Raw genomic sequence first — 26,620 nt, 5'->3', positions numbered from 1 at the left:
GGAGGGAATCAAAGGCCTTGGCTGCGTCCAGGAGCACGGCCACTGCCTGGAAATCCTGCTCAAAATAATGTAACGTGGAAAAAATTGTGCGGAGATTGTGCATTGTGGATCTTGAGAGCACAAACCCCGACTGGCCTGGAAGGACCAGTTTGGGAACTAACGGCTGGAGCCTGGTTGCAATCATTTTAGCCAGTATTTTGGCATTGATATTTATGATAGAGAGGGGTCTATAGGAGTCGCATACATTTGCCTCCTTATCAGGTTTCAAACGCATTATTAGTAGGGCCTCTTTAAGGGAGGGAGGCAGAGTTCCCGAATCATACGCCTCTGCAAATACTTCTAGTAGGCGTAGCGCGAGGACGTCCACATAGGCCTTATAGAATTCGCTAGGGAGTCCATCTAGCCCTGCTGCTTTGCAAGACGGGAGAGACATAATGGCCTGCTTAACATCCTCAACATCAAACGGTTGCGTGAGGTATTCTCAATAGTGTGGCGGCAGCCAACCCAGCGCCACATCATCCAAGTAGGCATGAATATCCTCCGAAACTGGCCGTTTCCGGTCCCCATATAGGTCTGAATAAAAGTCCAGCACCACTTTGCTAATTTCAGTAGTGCCAAAGTGCGCCACTCCCTCCCCGTCCAGCAGTTCGGTGATGTAAGCCTGGCTGCGGGGGCCAGCCAACTTCTGCGCCAACAAGCGACTAGGGCGTCCCCCCTCCCCATAATAACGGGCAGTGCATCGTCGGGATCTGTGCGCCATTTCTTGATCCACTCTCTCGTTTTGTTCCGTTACTAGATCGCGTATTGAGGACAGCGTCTCGGGGACCGGATCACAAGCATAGGCCCGTTCCAAGGCAGCTATTTCCCCAGCCAACTTATGTACTCTACGGTGTAGATCCCTAAGGACCCCAGCCTGTGCACCAATACAGACCCTGCGGATTGTAACTTTGAATGCTTCCCAAAGAACCCCCTGATTGACGGCCGTCCCATCAGTTTCCCTGAAATAATTATGAATAGCCTTGCCAACTGTGTGCTTAAAAACCTGATCAGTCAGGGAGGATGGTTGCAGTCGCTACGAGAACGGGGGGCGTTCACAACCAGGAACTCTCAGCTCAAGGAGTACAGGAAAGTGATCTGACAGAGTTTTGGCCAGATGTTGAACATCCACCACCCACGTACAAGCGGCCTCCAACAGCAACCAATAGTCCAACCGGGACCATGTACCATAGAGATAAACGTACTCTCTTTGACCCTAGGGTGCCTCACACGCCAAATGTCATGCAAGTTCCCGTCATCTAGTATTCCCAGGAGTGCATCAGTGGAGAGCCTATGTCTCGATGCCCAATTCCCACCCTATCAGCGTTAACATCCAAACATGTATTAAAATCCCCCCCCCCCCAAAGAATCTCGGCAGCGGGGGAAGCAGAGATACGACACCACACATCGGCGAAGAAGGGGTGATCGTTCACATTCGGACCATAGACATTCACCAAAAGCACATTCGTACCCCCAAGCGTTCCATGCACAATAGCCAGCCGGCCTTGATCATCTGTCTCTGTGCTGTGAACCTGAAATGGGATCAGAATCATCACCCCCAGGGAATACGAGGAATAAGATGAGGCTATCCGCACCCCAGCCCACTGCAATCCCACGGTCCGTTCAGAGAGATTAGTGAGATGGGTCTCCTGTAACATGGCCACTTGAATACTGTCGACTATTGAGACGACAGAAACAGGGATGTCGGTTGGTTTTTAACATCAAATGGCAGTGACCCCCGAAGAAGGGCGCTGAGCCCGAAATGCATTGGGTATTTGTTATTGAATAAACGCTGCCTGAAATGAATTATGCTTCAGTCATGTTCTTGCAAAAGGTCGGATGACACAGTTGGAACAGTAGAAACTTGAAAAATGGCATATACACTTTGCGTGTGGATTTGCAATAAAGAGTTGGAGAAAAGCGACATAAATTGGAAGACAAGGAGTACTTTGATTAGAATTGATTATTATAGATGGATATATTACTGCCAATGAGGCAAAATTAGCTGTGCATTTGCTTGGGGCGAGATGACGCCCCATTTCATTTCACTTGAATACTTAGCCTGTCCAGGCTCGCTATCACGGTGCGTATCTTCTTAGGACTGTTAAAGCCAAGTACATTCCAAGTTAGGAATCTAAAAGTACCACTCATGAGTTTGAAAAGACCTTCGATGCTTAGATTTACAAATTATTCAGATCTTTGCGCCAGAGGTCAGACATCAGCCAATCAGACAGTGCCAGCTGTACCCCAACCACCACCACCCACCCACTTTGGCCTCCCCAACTTGCCAAAGCCATCCCAGTTTTGGTAAATCAAACCCCACCAAGAGTAGCCATCCCCACTCCGTCCCACCCAACCCAACCAACAAAATAACGCGAACAAGCACAGATGGGGTACTCCCATGAGGGGGGTGTCAGAGAGCTTCTAGCCTCCCAACTAGTAGGAGGTGGCTGAGCATTCCTGGTAGCTATGCCTATCACACAACAGCACAGTGTCCCCCCGCCCCCGATCAGAGAGAGGCATATATAGGCATTAAATCCCAAATATAACAACCTGAGAAAAAAAAAGAATGGTTTGAGGCAACAATGCAGCAATATACAGAGAAAATCAATAAGGCTAAAGGACGAACAGTTGAGCCCCTACTGTTCCTCATTGTCTGAAGGCACCTGAGACTCTTGCCTTGCCCGTTTCAAATGTTTAGAGTGTTCAAGGGCTGCCTTGGGGTTGGTAAATACCCTCAGGGCCAATACGCAAGCGAGCAAGGTATAACATAGCGTAGGGGACCCCTTCGGAATGTAGAAATGTTTTAACGGCACCAAACTCCCTTCTTGCTGCCTGCACCGCAACTGTAAAATCGGGAAAGAATGAAAGAGAGTTGCCCTGGTGCACAATGTTCCCCTTGTCACGGGCCATACATAAAATCACATCTCGATCCCTGTAGTTTAACAGGCACGCTATAATTGGGCGGAGTGAAGCGCCCGGAATAGGCCGCGCCGTGAAGGATCTATGCGCCCGTTCGACTATGAACATGGGCGACAGCTTTTCTGTACCAAAGATATCCTTGACCAAGATCTCGACAAACAGCTCCATCTTGCCAACATTCGTGAATTCTGGGAGACCCGTTAGGCGAATGTTATTGAGTCAGGAACAGGCCTCCAAATCCTCATTCTTAGCCTGAATTAGAGAGAGAACCTTTTCCATGTTCAGCGTCTTCCCGGTGACCTCACTCAGTCCATCCTCCGTCGCAGACACACGCTGTTCCACTTCTCCCATACGAGCATTGTGTTTCTCAAGTTGCGCTGACATATGATCCAAGCGATGGTTCACTGCAGTCATCGCTATGGACTGCAAGCTGTGTTGCATGGCCTGCGGTGTTGTCTCAAGGGTGGGAGGCCCAGAGTCCGAGGCCGCTCTCTGTGAAGTCTTAGAGGATTTGCGCGCCTCAAAGATGAGGAGAGGTTGTGTTTTATCAGTCCTCCCCATGGCAAAATGTGTCACGAGATCACAGGCCCAATTAGCTCAACTATAGCGGTTCTTGCAGACAACGAGCCCGGGGAGACCTCAGCCACAACAAGTATGCCCCTTGTGTCTCAAGACCGTGAAGTGCAACCCACTACTGCAGGGGGGAACACCACAATCACACTAGAGCACTATGGCGCCAGATGCAGCGGTCCCCCCAAAGAGGAACAGTTTGCCACCCAAGAGATGCCAGCACTGTGCAGACACACCCGGGGTCGAGGGGCAGAGAGGAGCGCAGCCTTCCAAATGTAAATCTCCGGCCAAGGCACTGAAGCGGAGGGAGGCCACCACCTAACGCAAGTGCAGACAGTCACATACAGCGCCCAGTGATCACTCAATGTGCCTCAGTAGAGCAACAGCTGCACTGCACCCCGGACTTTAGCAGCTATTCCAGTGCAATGCAATACAAGAGCCTTGCATGGTCTCAGTCAGCCAGTTGACCCCCACAAACTTCCTCGTCGTAGAGCCTTCACCCAGCTTAGTCCGCCACACTCCAGCGCGCTCCTACACTCAGCCCCAGCTCGCAGGTCGCGGCACGGCCCCCACCGGCACTGCCTCCACAGTCATCGGTCAGGGGGTAGGCCGCCCCCCACTCACCACAGCCAGCGCCGGGAACACAGGATTTCGAGCAGGTCCTCCAAGCAGCTCCGGGCGGTCCAGGAAGGATCCGAAGTCCCCAAAACAGCAGGGGCACCGCTCTGCTAGCTCCTCCAGCAACAAGGGCAAAACTCACTGCACAGGGCGGCAGTCCGAGGGGCAGGCCGCCAGTTAGCACAGAGTGTGCACGGTCATCAGGGCCAGCCCCACAGGCATCTACAATGTCCACAGCTGGCGCCGAAAGCCACAGAACATTTGCGGCCGCCAGAATCAGGTTCTCCTCGCCAGCGAGCGCATCGGCGACTCCAAACGGCGTTAGCTACTCCAATCCGGGCAGAACACTCCAGAGGTAAGGAGCGCTCGATTTTCAGCACTAAAATGCAGTGTTGAAGGCGGATAGTAGGCGGATTAGAGGCTCAGCTGGGCAGAGCCTCTCTAGTGAGCGGCCATCTCGCCGTGCCCTCCACAGATGACAATCTTTAACCACACCTTCAATCATGTGGTCCATAACAGGCCACCAGTACTTCTCTCTAGCACAAGCTTTAGTGAGACTTCTGCCAAGATGCTCCTCATGAGCAAGATTGACAATTTTATCTCTTAGCTCAGAAGGCGGGACAACTCTATCTCCCCTCATGAGATTACGGTGACAAAAGGTCAAGTCATCCCTACCAGCCCAGAAAGGTCTCAGTTCAAGATCAAGATTCTTGTAATCTGGTCAACCCTTAGAGATGATGAGCTTGAGGGAAGAAAACACCTTGCCCTTACTGACACTGTTTGACCATTCTTCTTTAGACAAGGTAGGTTCAGTCACCCAGTTCACACACTCAACCTCTTCCACACTCTGCTCACACCCTAAAGGTAGACATGACAAGCAGTCAGCAGACTTGTTGCTCTGGCCAGGAATTAACTGAACATGAAAAGTTTACTCTTGAAGTCCTTCACTCCAACGCTGGAGTCTGGGTGTCATGTGATCACTATGGTGACAAGACAAAACCTGCACCAGAGGTCGATGATCAGACCTGCCTAGGAATGGAATACCCCAGAGATAGAATGTAAAATGTCTCACTGTCCAAAACACACTTAAAGCTTCCTTCTCTATTCAAGAGTAGTTGGCTCCAGCATCTCTAAGTGCAATGGAAGCAATGACAATAATCTTTTCTTCTCCTCCAACAACTTGAGAAAGTACAGCCCCTAGCACCTTGAGACTGGCATCTGAGGTCAAAAGTGTCTTCAGATTAACATCAAAATGCTCAGTGTTGGCATTTTACCAATCTCAGATTTAATTGTTTCAAAAGCTTTTCCACAGTCAGAAGACCATTCAAAACGCACTCCTTTCTTCAATAAAGCAAGGATAGGTTCAACAACACTTGTAAAGCCCATGACAAATTTGGAGTAGAACTCGGCCAGTCCAAGAAAGGACCTAACTTGCTCCTTATCCACAGGCGCAGGAGCCTTCACAATACTCTCAGCAAGTTCCAACTTAGTCTGAATCCCTTTTCCCGATATGACCAAGTTAAGTTACAGATCTCAAGCCAATACGACAATTCTGTTTTTGAACTATAAGCCCTTTCTCCTACAAGCTTCCCAATACTCTCCTTAGAGTCACTCCATGCTCTGTCTCATCTCTTCCATAAACCAAAGCCTAAACCGTAAAGCCAAATTACAGCCCTCGATTACCTATGGGAGTGAACCAATGAGAGGAAAAGACGCAGCAACTTTAGACAGCATAATAGCAACCTCTTACCGAGCGATATTCCAGCCCCCAAATACGTTTCTCCGGCCCAATTACAGCTGGAATTTGGGATTCAAAATCAGGCGACAGAGAGAATGGGAGCCTATGTAAAATGCTGGCACAAAATCAGAGCTGCCAAAGATGGATCCCTAAACAACCACCTCTTGGTAGAACTGATGCGTACAGGGAAATCACCAGCTAACAAATATCTCTTGGATTCTATCAAGGCTCTAGGTCTGACAGACCTTTGGAATACCTCAATGGCTCACTGTGTATTAAAAAAGCTAGTTACAAAGTCAACAAGACTTATATCAGCTATAGAGGATAAGGAAGCACTGTCAAAACAAGCCCATGGCTGGGTTGTGCTCAACAATTATGAAGTCTGCAAACCCCAACTTTTAACGCATAAACAAAGATAACGGCTAAAGATTTTTTTTTAAACTTTGCTTGGGAGTTGGTTCAATTAACCTGTTCTTGCCACCTTGGGAAAGAAGATTAGGAGATCAGCTATGCAGGCTATGTGCTTGCGGAGTCGAGAACCTTATCCACATCATTTGTATTTGTGACAAACTAAAGGACATAAGTAATACCTTATTAAAGCCATCCTTTAACTAGCATGGCATCAGGTCCTGCAGGCAGGCGGTAATCCTGTGCTTTAATCCAATCTTAGTACAGTTGAAATGTCGCCTTACAAAATTCTTTGATCTCACCAAACAGAGACTGAAAAACATATCCTCGCTGGTTACGAACTAGCTCCACATGATGGTCTTGGGTACTACTTCAGTTAGCTCAGCAATGTCACTTCAAAACCTTAATCACAGCATCACGAGTTCACCAACAGACATAATTTGAAGCTGTTTTCATAGCCCTGAACACCTTGAGTGGCAAGAGTACCTCTTGGAAGAAAAATATTAACTCAAAGAGCAAAAACTTTGATAATGAACATGGGGGTCGATTGCTTAATAACACAACCCACATGCGATTGACTTTTAACCTGATTTAGCACTAACTGTGTGAAGGATCTCTTATTACGAGATACTTTTTTAATTTTTTTATTGTTTTATGTACAACACAATGTGGATCATTTTAAAATTGTTTCATTTTTTTGTAATAGCGAATGGTGTTGTGATTTTAATGACCATTTAATGTATGCAACAGTTTAAATTAATCAAGCATAATAAAATTACCTTACCTTACCATAAACCAGGATATCGTCCTGGAAGAAAAGGACATTTGCCAAATTACCTAGGACCACTTTGAAATGACGCTGCCGCTGAGGCTAAACCAAAGGGCATCCTCAAAAAAGGTTAGGTGTCTGGAATCAACATGGAGCACAACCTGATGGTACGCAGACGAAAGGTCTAACACACTGAAAATCTTGGCACACTTCAACAACCTAATGGACTCAGAAATATTCGGAAGAGGTTGACGATCCACCCAAATCCATTTATTCATCCCCCGCAAGTCCATACACATCCTGACCCTGGCACCACCATCCTTAGTGGCCAAAACAACTGGGGACAACCACACAGAGGCTTCTATTTCCTCAATCACACCTAAGTCTAACAATCTCTTGAGTTCCATTTTTAAGGGTTCCATTATCATGTTAGGCACTCTATGCACCTTATGTACACAAGGCTTGGTACCTTTTTTCTAAATAATCCGATGCTCAAAGCCCTTGAGACGTCCCAACGTATCTACAAACACTTCAGGAAAATCTCTAAACTACTCTTCTCCCCCACTCACATCATAAACTAACATAACTTGGTCCTCGGGGTTACTGGCACCAGGGTTCAAAATGATACCTAAATCACGCTGGTGTCTCCACCCTAATAAATTGTCCCTCCTTTCAGCCACACACACCTTTCTAACAGAGCTCCTCCCCTTAAATTCAATCTTCGCTACCACATATCCAATAACATTGATGTGACAACCTCCATAACTAACCGGATTGATAACAGGAGAAAGCAGAGTCATGTTACTCAATCCCACTTTCTCACCCCATTGTTTTTTACCAATCATGGTAAAAGGTGAACCCGAGTCAGCCAACACATCAAAATCTCGGCCATCCACCCGAATGTTACATTCCGGCATGATCACCTTCCCTGAGTCAACTTCACCTTCACCACCACTGACATCCAAAACAATGGTACATACTTCCTCGGGAGTGCTCTCAGTCATACGATATTTCTATAAGGACCTACATACTCGACCATAATGTCCCTTAATCACACAATTTTTGCACACCGACCCTCTGGCATAACAGTTAGGATTATTTGATAGGTGGGAAAAACTTACACACCTGTAACACCTTCCCCTTTGAGTATCACTGGTGTTCTTCTCATGAAAGTCACAGTCAGAATTTCGCTGTTGTACATCTCGTTCAGGACGAGACTGAGTATCCTTGTCAGAGCTGCCTTCAACACATGTGTCTTTCTCAGCCCCTTTTCCTTTAGCACTAGAAGAAACTTTAGCAACATTATCAGAAAACCCTTGATAATTGTCAGCGTCTGACAAAGCGTGAACGTCAATTTGGGTCTCCTTCTTGTCTTCAAGATTTTTCCTCATTTCTTTTACCCAAGTCGATGTATTTTCAACACCTTCAACAATGGCTATAGCCTCTGCCAACTATGGGTTTTTAGATAGAATTTTCCCTTGCACTCTGGTGCTGTTGGTGCATCTCACCAACTGATCTCTCACCAAAGAATCATAAAGTTCACCAAATTCACATGTTCGTGCAAGAGTCTTTAGTGAAGCTACATAACTACCCACACGTTTCACTGGCCCTTGGACCCTTGTGAAACTCTGTGACGCTCTAAAACTACATTAATGCGAGGTCCATAATATCGTTCCAACATTGTCATTGATATTTCAAAAATGTCAGCAGGTTCTCCATCTCCATTGCCAACAGGTATTAGATCCATGCTGTCATATATGTTCATCCCTTCTACTCCTAAATTGTTTAAAAGGATAGCTTGCTTCCTGAAGGCGGAAAACGTTTCCCCACCAATTGCCACAATATAAGAATCAAAAAGATTCCTCCATCTTTTCAATGGAAGAATCGGTTCTTCCTTCTTTGATAAAAATGTAGGGGGTTGTGACATGCTGGTTGTCGTGTATTACAGGAAACAGTGGTCCCTGAAAACGAAATTGTTTTACCCATCTAATAAATATAGCCAAGGTTGGTACTATATTTTGGCCAGTGTCCAGCCGGACATGGCAACTTTAATAAGTAGGAATAATTAACAACAATCCAAGAGATGTAAGTAGAGTCGTAGTGGGACACAAGCCTGTATCCTGAGACTTACATATCAAGAGGACATACAATTGTGACACACATTCAGGCAATTACAATGATGTTTCCGTTTGAGAAAATGATAAGTAGTGAAACATCTTGATACAGATCTTGCCACCTTCACAATGTATTATATACAAAATTTCTGCATGTGTAAGGCAGGCAACAAAGTCGACGACGTTTCGATCCTTCTCTAAGGGATTTAGGATCATCATCAGGACTAATCAATTAAATTTCCCATATTTGAATGCCTGAAATTACATAAAGGAATGTGGCAAACAACGACAACATACAATAATGGGTGGGGAAAGGGAAACAAAATAACAACATAATAGTTCTTACGTTTAGGAAATAAATTCAAAATATATAAAACACCAATCAAACAACATTGAAGTCAGATCAGGGGCGGATTGCATGTGAACTCATAGTAATAATGGCGTTACGATCGTGAACCAGACAGGGAGGTGGTATTGAAAGACACGGGAAATTAAGGGGAGAGAAATCTCAGGCAAGGAGTGGTGAACGTGCCCTCGAGATGAAGATGTGCCGGAATAAGCGGGGTGGAACGGAAGAGCGCCGTGTAATCTCAAGGCATTCCGTGAATCAAGGCGGGAGGTGACGTGGTGCGAATCCGGTGAAAAGGCATAGGGAGCGAAGTGCCATGTCATGCCATATAAGGCAAGGCGCCACGTCTTGGCCAGGTAGCGGTATTCCAATTTAGACGAGAACGTGTTAGGAAGATAGAAGGGCGCAGAGTGATCTCATGCCGTGATTTGTGACGAGAGGTAACAAGGTATAGATACGGAGAAGCAAATCGCGGGGCGGCAAGGAATTACCTGGTAGTGCCTGTTATGGCAACTGAGTTAGCGCCGCGTCTTGGCTTGGTAGCCGTGGTAAAAGTTCAACTGGGCGTGTAAAGGTGCAGTGCCTGCGAACGGAAGAACTAAATGAGGAATTGGCGGGAAAAAGATAATGAAACGGGCGCTTTGAATGGGAGGAAGTGAGCTTACCTTAAAATTTCAAGGTCCGGAGAATGGGCACGGTGGGGAGATATCTGGTGAGTAAATATGTCAAAATTAGGGGAAGGGACCGGAGCAAGATAAAGTGCCAAGCATAGTGGCAGCCTGTGAATAATCTTACCTCCATGCAATGAAGGAGACGAATTCCGATTTGGAGGACAGCGCGATCGGTCAATGCCGGGTGAATTGGGAGATGGAAGTGAACCGACGACATATTCATGGTAGTACTGGTCATGTGGTCAATCACGTGGGTGGTCATGTGATCAGAAGGAGTGCACTGTGAGTGAATAGGAGGGAGGGGGTGTATCTGGGCGCCATATTGGGTGAGTGAGAGATACAAAGGGGAGGTGGGCAATGGAATAAAACATTACGTTACATTGAACAAAGTAAATATAAAATAAACATTAAATAAGTACTTTCACAATGGTATACATTGAATTGTAAGAGATGCAGATTATGTATAGTAATGTCATTAATCCAAAAAATGGTTCGTAGGGACCGCGGTAAACACCATTAAGAGTGAAAAAGAGTTCAGCATGTTAATGTTTGGGGGTTCAACTCCTCTAGATGTTTTGGCAAAGGAGGGGTCCAAGAAGTTCATGGCAAAGAGAGATAAGAAAAGTTCAAAGTAGGGAGGTCCAGTCCTCGTGGCGGTTCAACCCTCTGTGTATACTTCCAGTTTTTAGAATCCATTTTAATTCCTCTTTGTTCATTAGTTGGGAGAGATCTTCGCCTCTTGGTGGTATTTTCACAACAGAAACCACTGTCCAACGTATATCGTCCTCAGTGTGGCCTGCGGTTTCGAAATGTTCTACCTGCTGGTTGTCGTGGCCATGGTAGTAAACTTGTGACAATGTTGAAATCATTGAGAAAATTTGATAATTCTTTGTTCAAGATTAAATGTCGTGGTTAATTGTAAAACTGTATATAAACCTCACCATTTGCTTGCAAAGTAGAAAGTTCCTCCTTTGGTGTTTGAAATGCGTCAGTAAAGTATTGCCGTTTTACTGTTTCACCCCGTAATGATCAGCCTTTACCAAAATGGCTGCACGTTGCGCGGGGTGACGCGTACTTCAACCATCAGCGCAGACGTGATGACAAAAGAATCAACTGAGAAGAGATCGGAGTGGCGAAGAACAAACAGGCACGAGAGGCAGGCATGTGAGGTCGAGGCTTGGAGCCGTTAGAGACACAAGGTGAGCAAACGGTTAACTCACAGTTTTATTTTGTAGCTTGTAGTCGAAGTTGCACACTCCAGTGTGTTTGATATACGGTGACTCGATGATCCGAGTAGAATTTCGGATGAATTTAAGTTCAGTTGGGGACAATTAGTTTCCAAAATTGTCCAGTCGAATTTCTTTTCTACCTTGAGGCTCCATAAAGTGAGCAGGGGAGTCGGTGGTCAGGTTGCCTGTCCCCAATCAGGCGTAGTCGCTCATTGCCAGTATTGAATGCAGGAAAGTGAGTAGCCTTATAAGTTTCTTTATTCATGAGAGGTACCACCGACAGGCCAGCTCATTGACGGAATGAATTACTCATGACCTTCCCATGAGATCATTCTATTCCATGCCACAAGCTAGACATTCCAACATCACCCAAGAACAAGTTAACAAAAGACCAGGAACTGCAGCATTGGATCAACACTGCAGACATCCAATCACAAACAAAATCCACATTTCCTCTTCCCACGGACTACAGGTACAATGGCGGTGGCCATTGGGAAAAGAACAACTAGACGATGCATGTGTCGAATAGGATCACTCAGTGTCATAGCCTTCCAGGCTGGAGGAGCTGATCCTGCCTAACCAGATGAACAGATATGAAATGCACCCAAGAGTTCTTAGTGGCATGAGATCCTGGAACTGAAAACAGGAGACGTGGTTCATACAGAGTGGTGGAAACCAATTCTAGGTGTAACAAGTGTTGTCCAGAGAGACAACTGAACGTTCAATTAATACGAATGTAACAGATAATAAAGACCACATATGCTTATTTGAGGTGGAACTATGTGGGGGTAAATCCCAGTAGCAGGCGCAGGACCTCTTTAATAGTGGAGGTGCGCCAACCCACTACAATTTTATTATCACTTTATTTATCAGTGTCTTAGCAGCCTGAGCCATGGAGTCTGGGGCCGGGCCATGGCGGGGAGGAGGAGTGGTGGACAATGATAAGTGCGCATGTCAGTTTGGCCGGCTGTCTCAGGCTGGTCAAACATGGGCACTTATATTTCTGCAACCTAGCTGTGTTGCACATCCAGGTTGTAGAAAAGCCACAGGCTCCCTGTTTCTGAGTGAGCGTCAGACCAGCCCACTCTGGCCAATCCAGGCGCTTCTCTCATGCTAGGTATAGAATGAAAGCAGCGTCTGAATTTGGTGGAGAGCCTGTGCTGTGGCCTATGGACTGCAGGGAGAAGAGCTGGAGAGGAGCGCTGAAGCGGCTGGCAGCGTCGATGGCAGATAAGTCTTTTTTTTAATTAGTTTATTATTATTGCCCAAACTCCCCCAAACCCTCCACGCCGCCCAGCCACTTTAGGTACTAGCCTTGCTGAAGTCGAAAGCAGTGTACATCGGGAGTGGTAAAAGATGGTTTCATCTTACAGGAGGAGAGGCTCGTGAGCATGAACGTCCAGATTGAACAACACTGATCAACTTATTTTTTAACACATTTCTCCACTGCTAGCAAATGTATATCTCCAAGATAGGTATTTGTAGACTCACAGGCAAATATTTTAATCAGATATACTGAAAGTCCTAATAAATAAGGTTACTATTGTCAAATTGAGAAAATACCAAGCAGGAAAGAGCTTGCACTAACTGAATCCTGAGACCACAATCTTTCAACATTTAGATGGACAAAGCATTTTAGCTATCTGCAACCTGAAGCTCAAGTGATATATAGTATTCAACCAACACTCCCGCTTGCCAAGCTGAGAGGCAGGGGATATGTTCCATGCTCTATGAGCCACAAGTGGAAAATGGAAGAGGACAGTATGTCAGCTATACAAATTTCCGTTCAACCTGATCTAGGAGGAATGTGGTATATGAGGGATAAGATTAAAAACGCCATGTAACAATTCATGAAAGAAACCTCAGAGTGTAGACAAATCAATGAAAGAAGTAAGTTGGTCCCTGAAAAAGTCTGCATGTGACTTTGGTGGGGCAAAATGCAGATATTGTGGGAGAATAATATGCAGAGTTTCATTAGACAGGATGGATCGGACTCACCACTGGTCCACATTTCCTTTAGGCTGGTCAGTAAAATGGTGAGAATGATATCGCTGGAAGGCTACTAACCGGTCTGTGAAGATCACAGGTCACCGACTGTGTTTGCAAGACTGCATAGATTATTCAAGGCACTATGAGGGCAGGGCATTCCCTGTTACAAGATGAAACCATGACAGGAACAAATTCAGAAGCTCAACCATGTAGACCTATGGTCTATTAACCCAACATTTTACAACAAGCATTGAAAATGCAATAGACCTCGGCTTTTATTAAGTTAAAGCCATTTGCTTTGCTAATGGTATTGTACAGCAAAGCAAATGGCTTTAACGTAATTAAAGGCGAGACTTATTGCATTTTTAATGCTGGTTTCATTTGCACTAACAAAGCGGGCGCTGTGTGTTCTCCTGATTTTAAGCCCACCCTGTTCACACACAAATGCATGTATCGAAGGTTCAGCCGAAGATGGGCGAGAATTACACCAGCCGAAGACCGGGTGCCGAGGGTGTGTGCAAACAGGGAAACACTCTAAGGGACATTGCGAGCCTATTCTCTCCATCGGGGGGAGGGCAAAGGTGGAGAGGCCTGAAGAGGTTGCCTAGAGCACCACATAATAACCTGTCAACAGGGCCTGCGCCAGAGGCAAGAAAGACGAGGTAACAGGTGCAAAGTCTTCTAGCTTTGTCCCAAGGCCTTTGAGGGGGCCAGTCAGGGCCCCGACACTTGCCAAGTTCTGAAGGCCACTCAGCCAACAAAGCAGCTTCTGAGGCGGTGAGCGTTGGCGTGGCAGACACAAATTGCATTTCAGCCATGCTTACCTGGAGCGCAGCAGCAGCTGAAGACAAACAGCAATAGAAAGCCAAGGACGGAGGTCAGAGAAGCTCTACTGGACCCGTAGTTGAAGCAGAAAACATCTTCGTTGCCAATGTGAGCATGAGCAAGGCTACGTTCTCGTGCTCAAGGGAAGGGGAAGTCACCAAAAGCGATTGCCCAGCACCCACCAGGAAGAAAGCACAAGCAGGGTGACACCGGAGCCCCCGGCTGCACCACAAGGAGGTCAGATGGAGGTGCCCGACTCCATGCAGAGCAGTCTCTCCATCGAGGACCGGAGGAAGGGTCTGCACAACAGACGCAACATGTAACCCCTTACAAAAATATATGGTATATTCAGCGGCTCGTCGTATTTGTTGAAACCTATTCGACAGATTAAAAAATGCCCTTATTTCGTTTTCTGTGGTTAACCCCCCGAGGTCGGCTAAACTAAATGAAGTGACTTTAAACAAGCAGCATGCGCTGCCCACCCCTCGCGCACACCGGCTGGCTTTTTGTTTGTCTTGCGCATGCACCGCTGCCATGTTTAGGCCAGGCAGCGATGCACAAGACAAACAAAAAGTCCAAACAGTGCAGACTAATACTGTAGTTGGTGGCCGCTGCTTACGGACTACACGGAAGTCAGTTGGGCCACTGAAAAACAAGGTAAGAAACAGTACGCCAACACTAAGCCAAAGGCAAACAGCCGGAAAAACTACCGGCTGCTTGCCAACATATAGGGATTACTTTAGGTCTCGCTGAGACAGCGCACGCAGCGCATGCGCTGCTAAGGCGAGACCTAAAAAATGAGTCAGAACAAGTCCTGAGTTCAGCAATAAAGTGCAGTATTTAAGCAGGGAGGTGGGTATGAGAGCAGAGAATGATTTGAGACTGTGTACTTTAGAGATGGAGTTCGTAGGCTGGGCCAGAGGATTGTAGAATTTGGTGGATTCTTATCATGGGTTCATGATGTGATCATTAAAATAGCTGGGTCTTAAAATGATTTCTGAATTATAGGAGGAATGGTACAAGAATGATGCCTGTGTTTGGATGGGAAAGGTTGAACTCCTGTTTTCTTTTTGAGCTTCTTGCCTTTCTGCCTGATGAGTTTTTTGTGCAACCATGAGTACCTGCGCGGATAGGGTTTCAGACATGACTACTGGTGCACCAGTTCCTGTTGTTTCGTAGTAGAGGCATCACATTTTGAAGATGGTGCACGCATAGAAAGACAACCAGAGCAGGTCCTTCCAAGTGGAGCTGATGTGTTGCATTCCTTCAGTCCTTTGAGTAGATGGGCAGCGTGTAGGAATTCCTTCATTGAGACAAACATAAGAGTCAGGGTTGCCAGTTGAGCAAGCACTTGTGAGCACACTATTTCCCCATCCACATGCTTGAAGACGATGCTTAAACAGCTGTTCTGGGAGGTAGAGCTTCATTCCTTCAATTCCTTCAACAGCACAAAGTGGAATCATGAAGTCTTGGTTTTCCTAGCCAGGTCTGTCTGGGTGAGAGGTCAGTTTGTGACTAAATCTGAGCAATTTAACATTTGTGGCTAGCCAAGGTGTGACTACATCTAGCCTCTTGTCAGATAGCCAGTATGGATATTGGCTTACTTGTTGATATTTTTTAAGAAGAGAAAAACAGTTATAGTCGGTTAAAACCAAAATAAGCTCTGGATATTTAATACTACCTGACAGCAAAGCATGTATTTAACCAATTAATGTCACTTAGACCTGGAAAAAAGATTTCTCTGTCTTTGTAGTATTTTTAAACAGTAGGACAATCTATGGTTCATTTGCATTGGAATCTCTGAAACTCTTTAAGAAATCAAGATCCAACAATTCTAGTGTTGAAGATGTATATCAGCTGACCACTACCTAACCAAAATCAGATGCATGCACAGGAATCAGGCACTAAGGAGGACTCCTACAAATCAAGCAATTCTTGAAACAAACTTCACTGGCATAAAAAGGCCTCCTGGAAAGTGACAGGCACAGAGTGAGGGAGAAAGTGGGCATAGCATGGAGACTATTTCAGACCTGCTAGAGACTCACAGGTAATTTCTGTACTTGGAATGTACCACTTTGTTCTTAGAAGTTAAAGTAAATCATAATTACATATTCTACAATTCTTGATTTATCACTGAACTATCATCAGGCCACAGCGTAGAAGTTATACTTCCATGAGATAATGAATAAAATGATGCACAAACCATTCGTGAAACAAAACACATTTGTATGCTTTTACATAACATTGCAAACAAACATTAATGAGCGACATATTCATATCATATAAACAAGCAATTAAAAATCAGTAACTAACAAAAACGTTCACAATACATATTTTTAATAGTACACAACCATTTTATGTTACACTACCAGTAAGCACTGATTGCAGGCAATAGGTCATAAATGGTGAACAGAGGGTTATGTCCAATTAATTCTGTACTGTACTTGCATCAAGTTATCTGCTACCTTCCTGGCTCTCAAGCAGGTAGCATTGAGTGGATAATAATCTACGTAGGTATACACACTTTTCTTCAACAGTTGCAGATGGTTGGAATCATGCACCTTAAGAAGATGCAAAAGGCCAAATTTAAGGCTGAACTGTAAGGCCTTGAGCTGGTAGTATTTGCCTTTGACAGTCAAGCGTAGGTGGTGACTGTGTTGTGAATGAATAGATATGTAACAGAAATCTTCGCCCAGAGCCATGGGCGAAAAAATAGCTGTAGTGGTGCACACATAGTAGAATCTGTTGCAACGTTACCACCCTGAAATCATGTTAGAACCTATTATTCCCTATGCTTTTGTATGTATTTGTACTGTATTAGTTTAAGGGAGAGGGAACATTCAATCTGTTTTAGGTGGTTCCTACGGGATGCTTTTTGTAGAAATCTTCTTTGAACAATAGGGTGATTTCAATTTTGAATTTGAGAAATATTTGATGCTACATGTGGCACTATGGGCTTTGCATGAACCAACCCACTTATCTTTACTTCATAGTGTAATGTAGAGTGAACAGAAGCTAAATATGTTCCTACATTTCTACCACAAGGTCACATTACATCAGTATGCAATGATCAGATGACTACTTGGTTGATTGTGATGACCTTGTGCCTGGCATTAAAAGTAGGCAAGATTGTTTAATGGTTATTTTAAGTTATCACTGGTTTTGCATGTGATGACAAAGACTAAATAGATGTATTGTTTTCCCACCATGGTGGATAAAGTCAACAGTAGGGACTTTTTCCAGGAACATCCCTTCCCATACCCATCAATGAAGCCAGTGAAAATCTCAGTAGCAGATGGAGAAAAGGCAAGTCACCACCTTCTTTTGACTGTCCAAGTCCGATGGTGCATAAAATAGTTCACGCAATCATCTTTTTCCAAATGTACTCGAACCCTCACTCTGGTATGTGCTATGTCTTAGCCCAATACAGTATAAATGAATTCTAGCTCAATTTAAGTACATTTGTTCTACTTTACTGAAGCCTGAAGGACGCTTAAAAACAGTGGTCCATTGTTACCATTTTAAGAAACCAGGAAGTCATGAATAACAGCTTAATAAGTTCTGGTGTTGGATGTGCTTGTTGCCGCCCATCAAATCAATAACGAGTGGCAAATTACTATGAATTTATTATTGTTCACATGCCATGAAAGAACACAATCCCCCGAAATTACATTAGATCTAAGGCTCAGATTTATAAGATTATTGCTAACTAACAAATTGTCAAATTCTCTGCTCTTCTGGAAGCTGGCTCTGAGGAAAGTAGTAAATAACCACACTGAAAAGAGAGACATTTATATAGATGTCACTGGAACTTAAGATTTCTTATAGTTCAATGCACAAACATACGGTGATAACCACAATATCAAATTGGTAATTTGCAATGACTTACCTGTATAAAGAATTGTACCAAAGTACCCTTCAAAGAGGAACATGACTGAACCCGGACAGTGATTGGCATCTATTAAGGTAACAGTCATTGTCTCCAGGCCAAGTTCATCTAGGTTTATCTTGTGGCCCGCACCTATTTCTAGAGGACGAATCAAGTTTTGATTTACCTAGTGTAGGAAAGATCAAACAGGCTGGGTAAGAACGGACAGAGGAGAACTAATCTCTAAGATTTATGTGGTCTTAAAACAGATTCTGTCACTGATCCTCTGTCATTGCGCTACCATTGAAAATAAGTATCAAACCTACACTGACGAGATTCGGAAAGACTCTTAAAGCTCAGTAAGGATGTTCAGTACCCAAATATGTATTGATAATTTCATTATTTATTTTGCAGTCATGAGCTTAAACAATTTAGTTCGTACTATGCACACAAATCTAAAATAAATAATCAAGTATTACTAACCTGGAAGCTGATCTAGTTTGGTAGACTTTAAGCACAATGAATTTCCTGTAAGGTCAGGAGCCGATTTGTTTTCAATTTGTTGCATGGCTGCTGTGTTCAGGAGCAAAGAACCTCGTACTTAAAGATCCCATGCACAATTGGTAAGGGGGAGTAACTAAAGGTTAAGGGCCTCCACTACACCCAACCTATGTTACTATATATCACATGGTTATTTGGTCCTTTGAATTCATGGATTTGTTTTTCAAGTACAGCGTGCCACTTGAAAGTGGCCACTGCTCTTTACTGAAAGTTCCTGCTTTTAAAGGAAAAATTTAATTTTTATGAGCAGGTAGGGACCACTGCATGCTCTTAGAATATATTTTTTTAAGCATTCTTAAAGGGGGGAGGGACCCCTTTCCCTTTATCATTGAGTTACCACCAGTTTTAAACTGGTGGCAAAGTATTAATGTTTGAGACTGGAATTTGGGTGCAAAACATACTAAATCAGTATTTGGAAGGGTTGCCCTAAACACACCCTTCCAAATACTGAATTGCTAACACAAATTGCCATTCGGTAGCATGTTACAGAATCGCAATTTGTGCTTTTGCACATTTGAAAAATAATTTTTGTGCTCGAAAGCAGCCCGATTCGAAGAATCATGCCGTTTGCGAAGGAAAAAAACACCTTGTACATCTGGCACTAGGCTCTTACCGCAAATCAATGAGATTTTGGTACACATTTTTAACATTAGCCAGTGATATCACTAATGTATAGATTACAGAATGTTATCCTTATAGGGATGTAGCCTACAACAATACATTTAAAATGGATTTACCATATTTCAGGAAAAGACCAAAATGATGAATTGATTGGCATTTGGTGAATTTCCAAAAGAAGGAAGAACTAGCAATGGGTACGGTGAAGTACCAGGGTCCACCAGTACTAAGCTATAGTCATGTGTAGAAATAAAAGGCTACAATTTTGCGTAGTGGAATTAGGGTATGGCCAGCAAAGGTTGAATAAATATTATTGATAGAGGTACGCAGTAAATGGTAGGGGTAGAGATACAAGCATAATAGCAGGATTATTTGTGCTTGATGGTCTATTAACGTAGAAGTACAAGACATAAGGCAAGTATAGAAATACTAAGATATAAGTGGGGAAACATACTTGAGAGATCGCAGGCTTAGAGGTACTAAGGCATAAGAAATGATAGTGCCATTATAGTACAAGCAGGGATCAAGGACTAGGGTAAAGAAAAAAACCAGATGCGGTAGGGGTGAGGGGGCAATGTGGATAACAGAAGAGGAATGAAGAAAAGATGATAGTACATAGGAGGGGGTTGGGAAAGTGCAGGTTCCTGCCACAATCAAGGGTGGAAAGGGAATTCAATGAAACAAGGGCTCGATTTGATTCATTTTCATTGTTTTAGACAAAACACTTTAATATCCGTTTTGTTTTCTCTGCTAGTGGATTTGACTATTAGGTCTGGGAAAATGGATACTTTCCAAAGAGTAGACATTGGAAAAAACGTAACCTAGCTCGTATATGCTCTTGCTTCACCGCCCAACCACCAGACCTCACTCTGTAAACCAAGCAACATGCTATTCTCAAAATCTTTAATAAGTATCTAACACTTGTGTAGGAAAGTGCCTGTTTTTGCCTGGTTGCGCCATAACTTTTTGCCAGATACCTGATTCAAACTTCAATGAGTGTATGCTGGTATCCTGCCAACCAGTTCCCAGTACCTATGTTCTTTCCCCAAAACTGATTTGGGAAAAAGGGGGTGGTGATGGACAGAGTTTCTGAATGATGCAGAATACTCTTACCAAGTCAAGAGATCATGGTTTTAATCCATCACCGTTTTTTAGCTCACTGCACCATCCCAGCTCAGAAACTGGCTACATGCAAATTAGTCTGTACCTGTCCCAGTGCATGATGGGAACAGGGCAAACCAAACTACCAAGCCAATTCTTATACTGGGAAGGAAACAAGCTTCCGGGGACCGGTTTCTGGCATCACAGCCTTCGTCGGCCCGGCTTGCCTGAATCCTGATGGTGCAATGAGCAAGGGACTCACGTCTGAGCATACCCTCCCACACTGAGTGTGGATAAAATCGATTTGGGAAAAAGGGGGTGGTGATGGGCAGAGTTTCTGAATGATGCAGAATACTCTTACCAAGTCAAGAGATCATGGTTTTAATCCATCACCGTTTTTTAGCTCACTGCACCATCCCAGCTCAGAACCTGGCTACATGCAAATTAGTCTGTACCTGTCCCAGTGCATGATGGGAACAGGGCAAACCAAACTACCAAGCCAATTCTTATACTGGGAAGGAAACAAGCTTACGGGGACCGGTTTCTGGCATCACAGCCTTCGTCGGCCCGGCTTGCCTGAATCCTGAGGGTGCAATGAGCAAGGGACTCACGTCTGAGCATACCCTCCCACACTGAGTGTGGATAAAATCGATTTGGGAAAAAGGGGGTGGTGATGGACAGAGTTTCTGAATGATGCAGAATACTCTTACCAAGTCAAGAGATCATGGTTTTAATCCATCACCGTTTTTTAGCTCACTGCACCATCCCAGCTCAGAACCTGACTACATGCAAATTGGTCTGTACCTGTCCCAGTGCATGATGGGAACAGGGCAAACCAAACTACCAAGCCAATTCTTATACTGGGAAGGAAACAAGCTTCCGGGGACCGGTTTCTGGCATCACAGCCTTCGTCGGCCCGGCTTGCCTGAATCCTGATGGTGCAATGAGCAAGGGACTCACGTCTGAGCATACCCTCCCACACTGAGTGTGGATAAAATCGATTTGGGAAAAAGGGGGTGGTGATGGACAGAGTTTCTGAATGATGCAGAATACTCTTACCAAGTCAAGAGATCATGGTTTTAATCCATCACCGTTTTTTAGCTCACTGCACCATCCCAGCTCAGAACCTGGCTACATGCAAATTAGTCTGTACCTGTCCCAGTGCATGATGGGAACAGGGCAAACCAAACTACCAAGCCAATTCTTATACTGGGAATGAAACAAGCTTCCGGGGACCGGTTTCTGGCATCACAGCCTTCGTCGGCCCGGCTTGCCTGAATCCCGATGGTGCAATGAGCAAGGGACTCACGTCTGAGCATACCCTCCCACACTCACATGTCTGGGGTGTTCTGTAAACAATGAATAGTGACTGACAAAGGTAGGCGGGCACCTTGTTTAAAATGCTCAAAGCTGTTGTGAAGCGAGATGGACACGTTAAAGTAGTTTACAGAAAGCTTTGTACACAGATTAATGTTGCAAACAGAGTCTGTGAGAGGAGAAACAAGACCTTTTTAGGTCTCGCCTGGCTAAAGCAGCGCATGCGCTGCTCTCGCTATTGCGAATACCTTTTGGAATCAATTCTGCCAGGGCTTTCGTGCACGCGTCTGCATGGACAAACATGGCTGCTGTTGCCATTTGTCCATAGCAGACAGCATGCGCGTGTCCGTCGGACTGTGGACAGTCAGACGCCATCTTGTCCCAATAGCTTCCCTTCTCGCTGTCCATGGCAACCAAGCTTCTTATCAGAAGCTTTGTCGTGTTACTTTCCTGTTCCCACCCCCTCCCGTTGGCCGTGTTCTCCATCCCCCCGCCCCCTTCCCGATTACCATTCACTACTCACTGTGGTTTTTTTTTCCAACGCACCTCCACCCCTTGTGGTGATTAACATTTTTTTTTACTTTCATTTTCTTAGAGGGCCCGGCAGCTGCCATTTGAAGCCGGGCGCTCCAGTACACGAAAAGCGTTTTCACACCCATAAAATTTCAATTTTACTCCACCCATCTAAGTGGCGTCGGGCAGATGTTCTTTGATGTGGTTGTTGCATGCGTGTCACAATGTTATGTGGGTCATGGGGCACAAACATCATGCCTGGCCCCTTGCTGGTGTTCTGTCTGCATGAGTAGCTGGTCCAAAATACAAATAATGACTGCTAGAAACATTTATAGATGGCTCCAGCAAATGGCGCCACATAGCGGCAGCTGTGGTTACCTACCTCATTGAGAATACATCACAGAATAAGCAAGGCCAGCTTTCATAATATATCACTAAGGTGGATACTGCCTTATAAATCTAATTACTCATTAACTCATTCATTTATGAATACATCCATTCACTAATGCATCTTGTTGTGGCAGCATGTGACCATGAAAAGTGTGAGGTCTGGGGCAGGTTGGCCCAGCTGACACCCCCATGTTCACTTGTGAGAAGGGCTCGGAGTTTGATGGGGACAGTATAAAAAACTGCCTTGGGGAGATTTTTGCATGGTTTAATGACAACCAATTAAAGTGCAGCTCCGATAAATCGGAGATCATCTTTTTTGTATCCCAATCCCATGAAGCTTGGCTTTTCTGGTGGCCACAGTACATGTCTCCCCCACTCTCGGAAGTCACGATTGTGAAGAATCTGGGGGTCAAATTGGACTCTACTCTTTCTATGAAGATGCAAGTCCAATCTGTGGCTGGCACTTGCTTTGGGATTTTGAAGATGTTGAAAAATGTTCTTCCGCTTCTCCCAGTATCACATCGTAAAACAGTGGTCCAGGCCTTGGTGTTGTCGAGTATGGATTATGTTAATTCGCTGTATCTGGGACTTCCCGAGTATCTACAGAGTCGGCTACAAATCATCCAGAATATGGCTGCCAGGGCTATTTTTCTAACTAAGCCCAGAACGCATACCTCACATCTGCGGTCTTCACTCCACTGGCTTCCAGTGCAAAAAAAAATTTATTTTATAGCCTTGGTTCTGGTCTTTAAGGCTCTCCACGAGATCGGGGCCCCGTATTTACGGGAAAGATTTCAGCTCTATGTACCTCAGCGCTCTTTAAGATCCTCCTCCCAGTCCCTGACCTTTATTCCAAGGATCAGGCTTTCGCGGGTTGGAGAAAGATCATTTCAGGTTATGGCCTCCTCACTTTGGAACGGCCTCCCTCTCTCACTGCGCCAGAGCTCGAACCTTCTGACCTTCAGACAAAACTTGAAGACGTGGCTTTTTCAGCTTTGTCTCCTTTTTTTTCTAGGACGGCGACTAGGGGTGTTTTTCGTTTTGGTTGGTTGTTGGTGGTTTTCTGTAGCACCGGGACACTTCTTGGAGTAGCCGCGCGCTGTATAAATCATGAATAACATAACATAACATTGTTAGTATCCTGGGCCGCTGGACAATCACTTTCCTCGTTTTTTGTACGACCTTCTCTGGAGCCAAAATGACATTTACAAGAGTAACACCTGGTGCAAGCGTTAGTAGGAAAATATAATTTTTTCTTGGTTGTAAACGAAAATTTTGTATTTTCTGCTACGTTATGTCACAGAGATTTGTCTAGTGTTGTATTGCTAATAATATGACTTTGTGGCTCTGTCTGAGTTCGAATACCTTCACACCTTGGTCTATCAGGGTTTGCTCACAGACTTGTTTAAATTGGATCATCAAAAGTGACTTGCTTTCATGTGTATGCTTGGTTGTTTGTGTGTTGGAATGGTTAGAGTTGTCACGTGTGTTGAGCGTTTACTTTCACCACTGAATGTCTCCAAGCAGCAAGTCTAAGATAAATTTGGGTACCTTTTCCTTCAGTCCCCACTTGCATTCGTGTTAGGGGGCTTTGGTGGGGGCCATTGACAGCACCGATGATTCATGGTCTAATTAAGCAACAAGTCATCAGTAAAACTGTACGCACAGTTGAGAGAGAGTCCTGGCCCACAGAGCTGGGAATCCCCTTGTAAATGAATTCCTCGTACAAGCTGGAAGCGGTCTTATCCAGTTGGAGACTTTGAAACCATATCAGAATATTCTTGGGAATAAAATACAGAACTTGCCCAGTGTGGTGTCCCGGCTACATTTATATTTCACTACACAGCCAACCTCAAAATGTGTCTTTTTTTATTTTGGCACTTGTTTGTAATTTTATGCCTGACTGTTTGCCGGCCATCAACTTTAAATACTTTGTCGAGGCTTAAAAGCACGCAGGACTTGCTTCCACCCCTCCCTACCCGTACCAGGATCAGCGCGCCCTGAAACATACTTGGAACTGTTAGACATCCGTTAGATGGTATTTTCAGATGTAGAATGACCCTGGGAATGCTAAGCAGGTGACTATCTGTAGTAGAATTGAGGGCTGTATGGTGTAATCTGGTCCGTTGAATAGATTTCAAAGATATTTGAGGATGGAAATAACATATGGGGGCAATCCACCTTGAAGGCAAATCTCGTTCCAGTAAATTCTAATGTGGCCAGTCACTTCAATAAGATTTAAACAAGCATTGGCATAACCAATAGGTCTCGCCTTTGGGACCTTATAAATGTTTAGCCATGCAATAGTTGATGTAGTTGCACGAAGGATATTGTGCTGCATAACTAAATACTTACAAGGCCCCAAAGGCAAGACCTATTGGCTATGCCAATGCTTGTTCTATATATGTTTAATGTTTTCAGGGAAAGAACCAAAAATGAGGGAGATATACGAGACCTCAGACAGGAAAATGTATTTTATTAAAAGAGAGGCAGTGAGCGGTAGCATACTTTTTAGGTCTCACCTAGGCATTGCGTGCGCGGTCTCGTTGAGACATGCAGTAAATACTATAGTAGGGAAGCTTCATTTAAGCTCCGCCCACTCTCCGCCCATCTTTTGGATTGGCTTACATCCTAAATGCTGCATTCTGATTGGTTTTCAGCTTCCAAGTCCCTCCCCATGACGGCCATGCCGTTATTTGTGTCCTTCCATGGCTATCAGCCCCTTTACTGCACAGACTATTTTTCTTTGCTCCGGTTTAAATGTGCCTCTCTTTTTTCTTTTTTTTTACTGCAAGGCAAGCTCGTTTCATTTTCGCGTTACGCGCGAGGCAATTTCTTCCCGTCCCTCCGCCCACCCTCCCGCAGTCCGGTGCCTTCTCGCTCCCCGTCAGTCCCTCCCCCCCCACCCCCCGCAGTCCGGTTTCCTTTTTGCTCGCCCGCCGCCCCCCCTCCTCCTCCTCCCCGTTCGTGCCTTCAAATGCTTGTTTGTACTGACTGACCCTTGGCGTAGTGCATTAGTAAGATACTGATTAAGGTTTAGTATTATACATATATTCTTAATTGGTTAAAGCGAGCACTTGCATCGCGTCGAGAATTGTTGTAAAAATGGGCTGTGGGCGCGGTGGTGTATTGCAGTCTGGATGCTGTGTTTAGTAAGAAAGAAATATCGGCGGCTCGCAATGCGACTTTATTTGCTCTGGAGTAATGGTTTCATTTTCGCGTTACGCGCGAGGCAATTTCTTCCCGTCTCCCCCCCGTGCAGTCTGGTGCCTTCTCGCTCCCCACCCCATCTCCTCAGTCCGGTGCCTTCTCGATCCCCGTCCCTTAAATGCACGAGGAATCATACATTCACAGGAGAGGTTAAGAGTTTGTCTAGGCTTGTTTACAAATATACAGTCATACTGCAGATTGTGATCAAAGTATGGCATTTCTGACTGACACGGGATCCGTGCTTGACACAACCGCACAACACTGCACACTAAGATCATACCCACAAGTACCGTGTGAGATGACGAGGGCGGCGGACTGGTTCCAAAGGGCGCCGATGGCAGTGTTTGCATAAGCCCATGAAGAAGCCAAGTTTAATATAATAATGAGTCAGTAAAGAAGACAGCTTTTGCAATTGCCTAGCTTTTGTATTTATGGTTCACCAAAGACAGACATGCTGAACATATCTCACGAAAGATTCATGGAGATGCTTGTGCTTGCTGAACGAGAAGCTGCTGAGAAAAACGGTTTTGTCGACCGTATGTGGGGTCGGCGGCAAGGGCAGCTCATTTTTCAAGAACACCACCCTTGATGTAAAACGCTGGCTCTTGGTTATACAGCAATTTTAAAAAGAAATGTTTTTCTTGCCGGTTTAGACTGGTAGCCGTGTGACACTGACAGCCAACTAATATACACTAATGCTCACAAGAGAAATCTCGACCCGCGCAGTGACATGAGCGAGTGAGGTTAATAAGGAAAAGTATGACTGTGCAGAAGGCCGCAAGCTATGTGTTTGTCTACGAAACA

General features: G+C 44.9%; 1 protein-coding gene across 5 annotated transcripts in view; it reads right to left on the bottom strand.

The window, feature by feature from the left end:
• The window catches only part of LOC146785740 (5' exonuclease Apollo-like), a 96,990-nt gene that overhangs the window by 52,798 nt on the left and 17,572 nt on the right, over positions 1-26,620 (bottom strand). For 4 of the 5 annotated variants that reach the window (XM_085634964.1, XM_085634961.1, XM_085634962.1 and 1 more), the window contains one exon: positions 18,128-18,293. The exons of the other annotated variant lie outside the window; for it this stretch is intronic. In XM_085634964.1, coding sequence (XP_085491090.1) covers positions 18,128-18,293 — 166 coding nt within the window. The remainder of the gene's footprint in view (positions 1-18,127; positions 18,294-26,620) is intronic. 5 annotated transcript variants of the gene reach the window in all.

This window comes from Triturus cristatus, chromosome 11 (assembly GCF_964204655.1).
Source record: "Triturus cristatus chromosome 11, aTriCri1.1, whole genome shotgun sequence".
In the NCBI taxonomy this organism is placed as follows: domain Eukaryota; kingdom Metazoa; phylum Chordata; class Amphibia; order Caudata; family Salamandridae; genus Triturus; species Triturus cristatus.
Note: the sequence above shows the minus strand (reverse complement) of the source record. Positions and strands in the feature narration are given on the sequence as shown.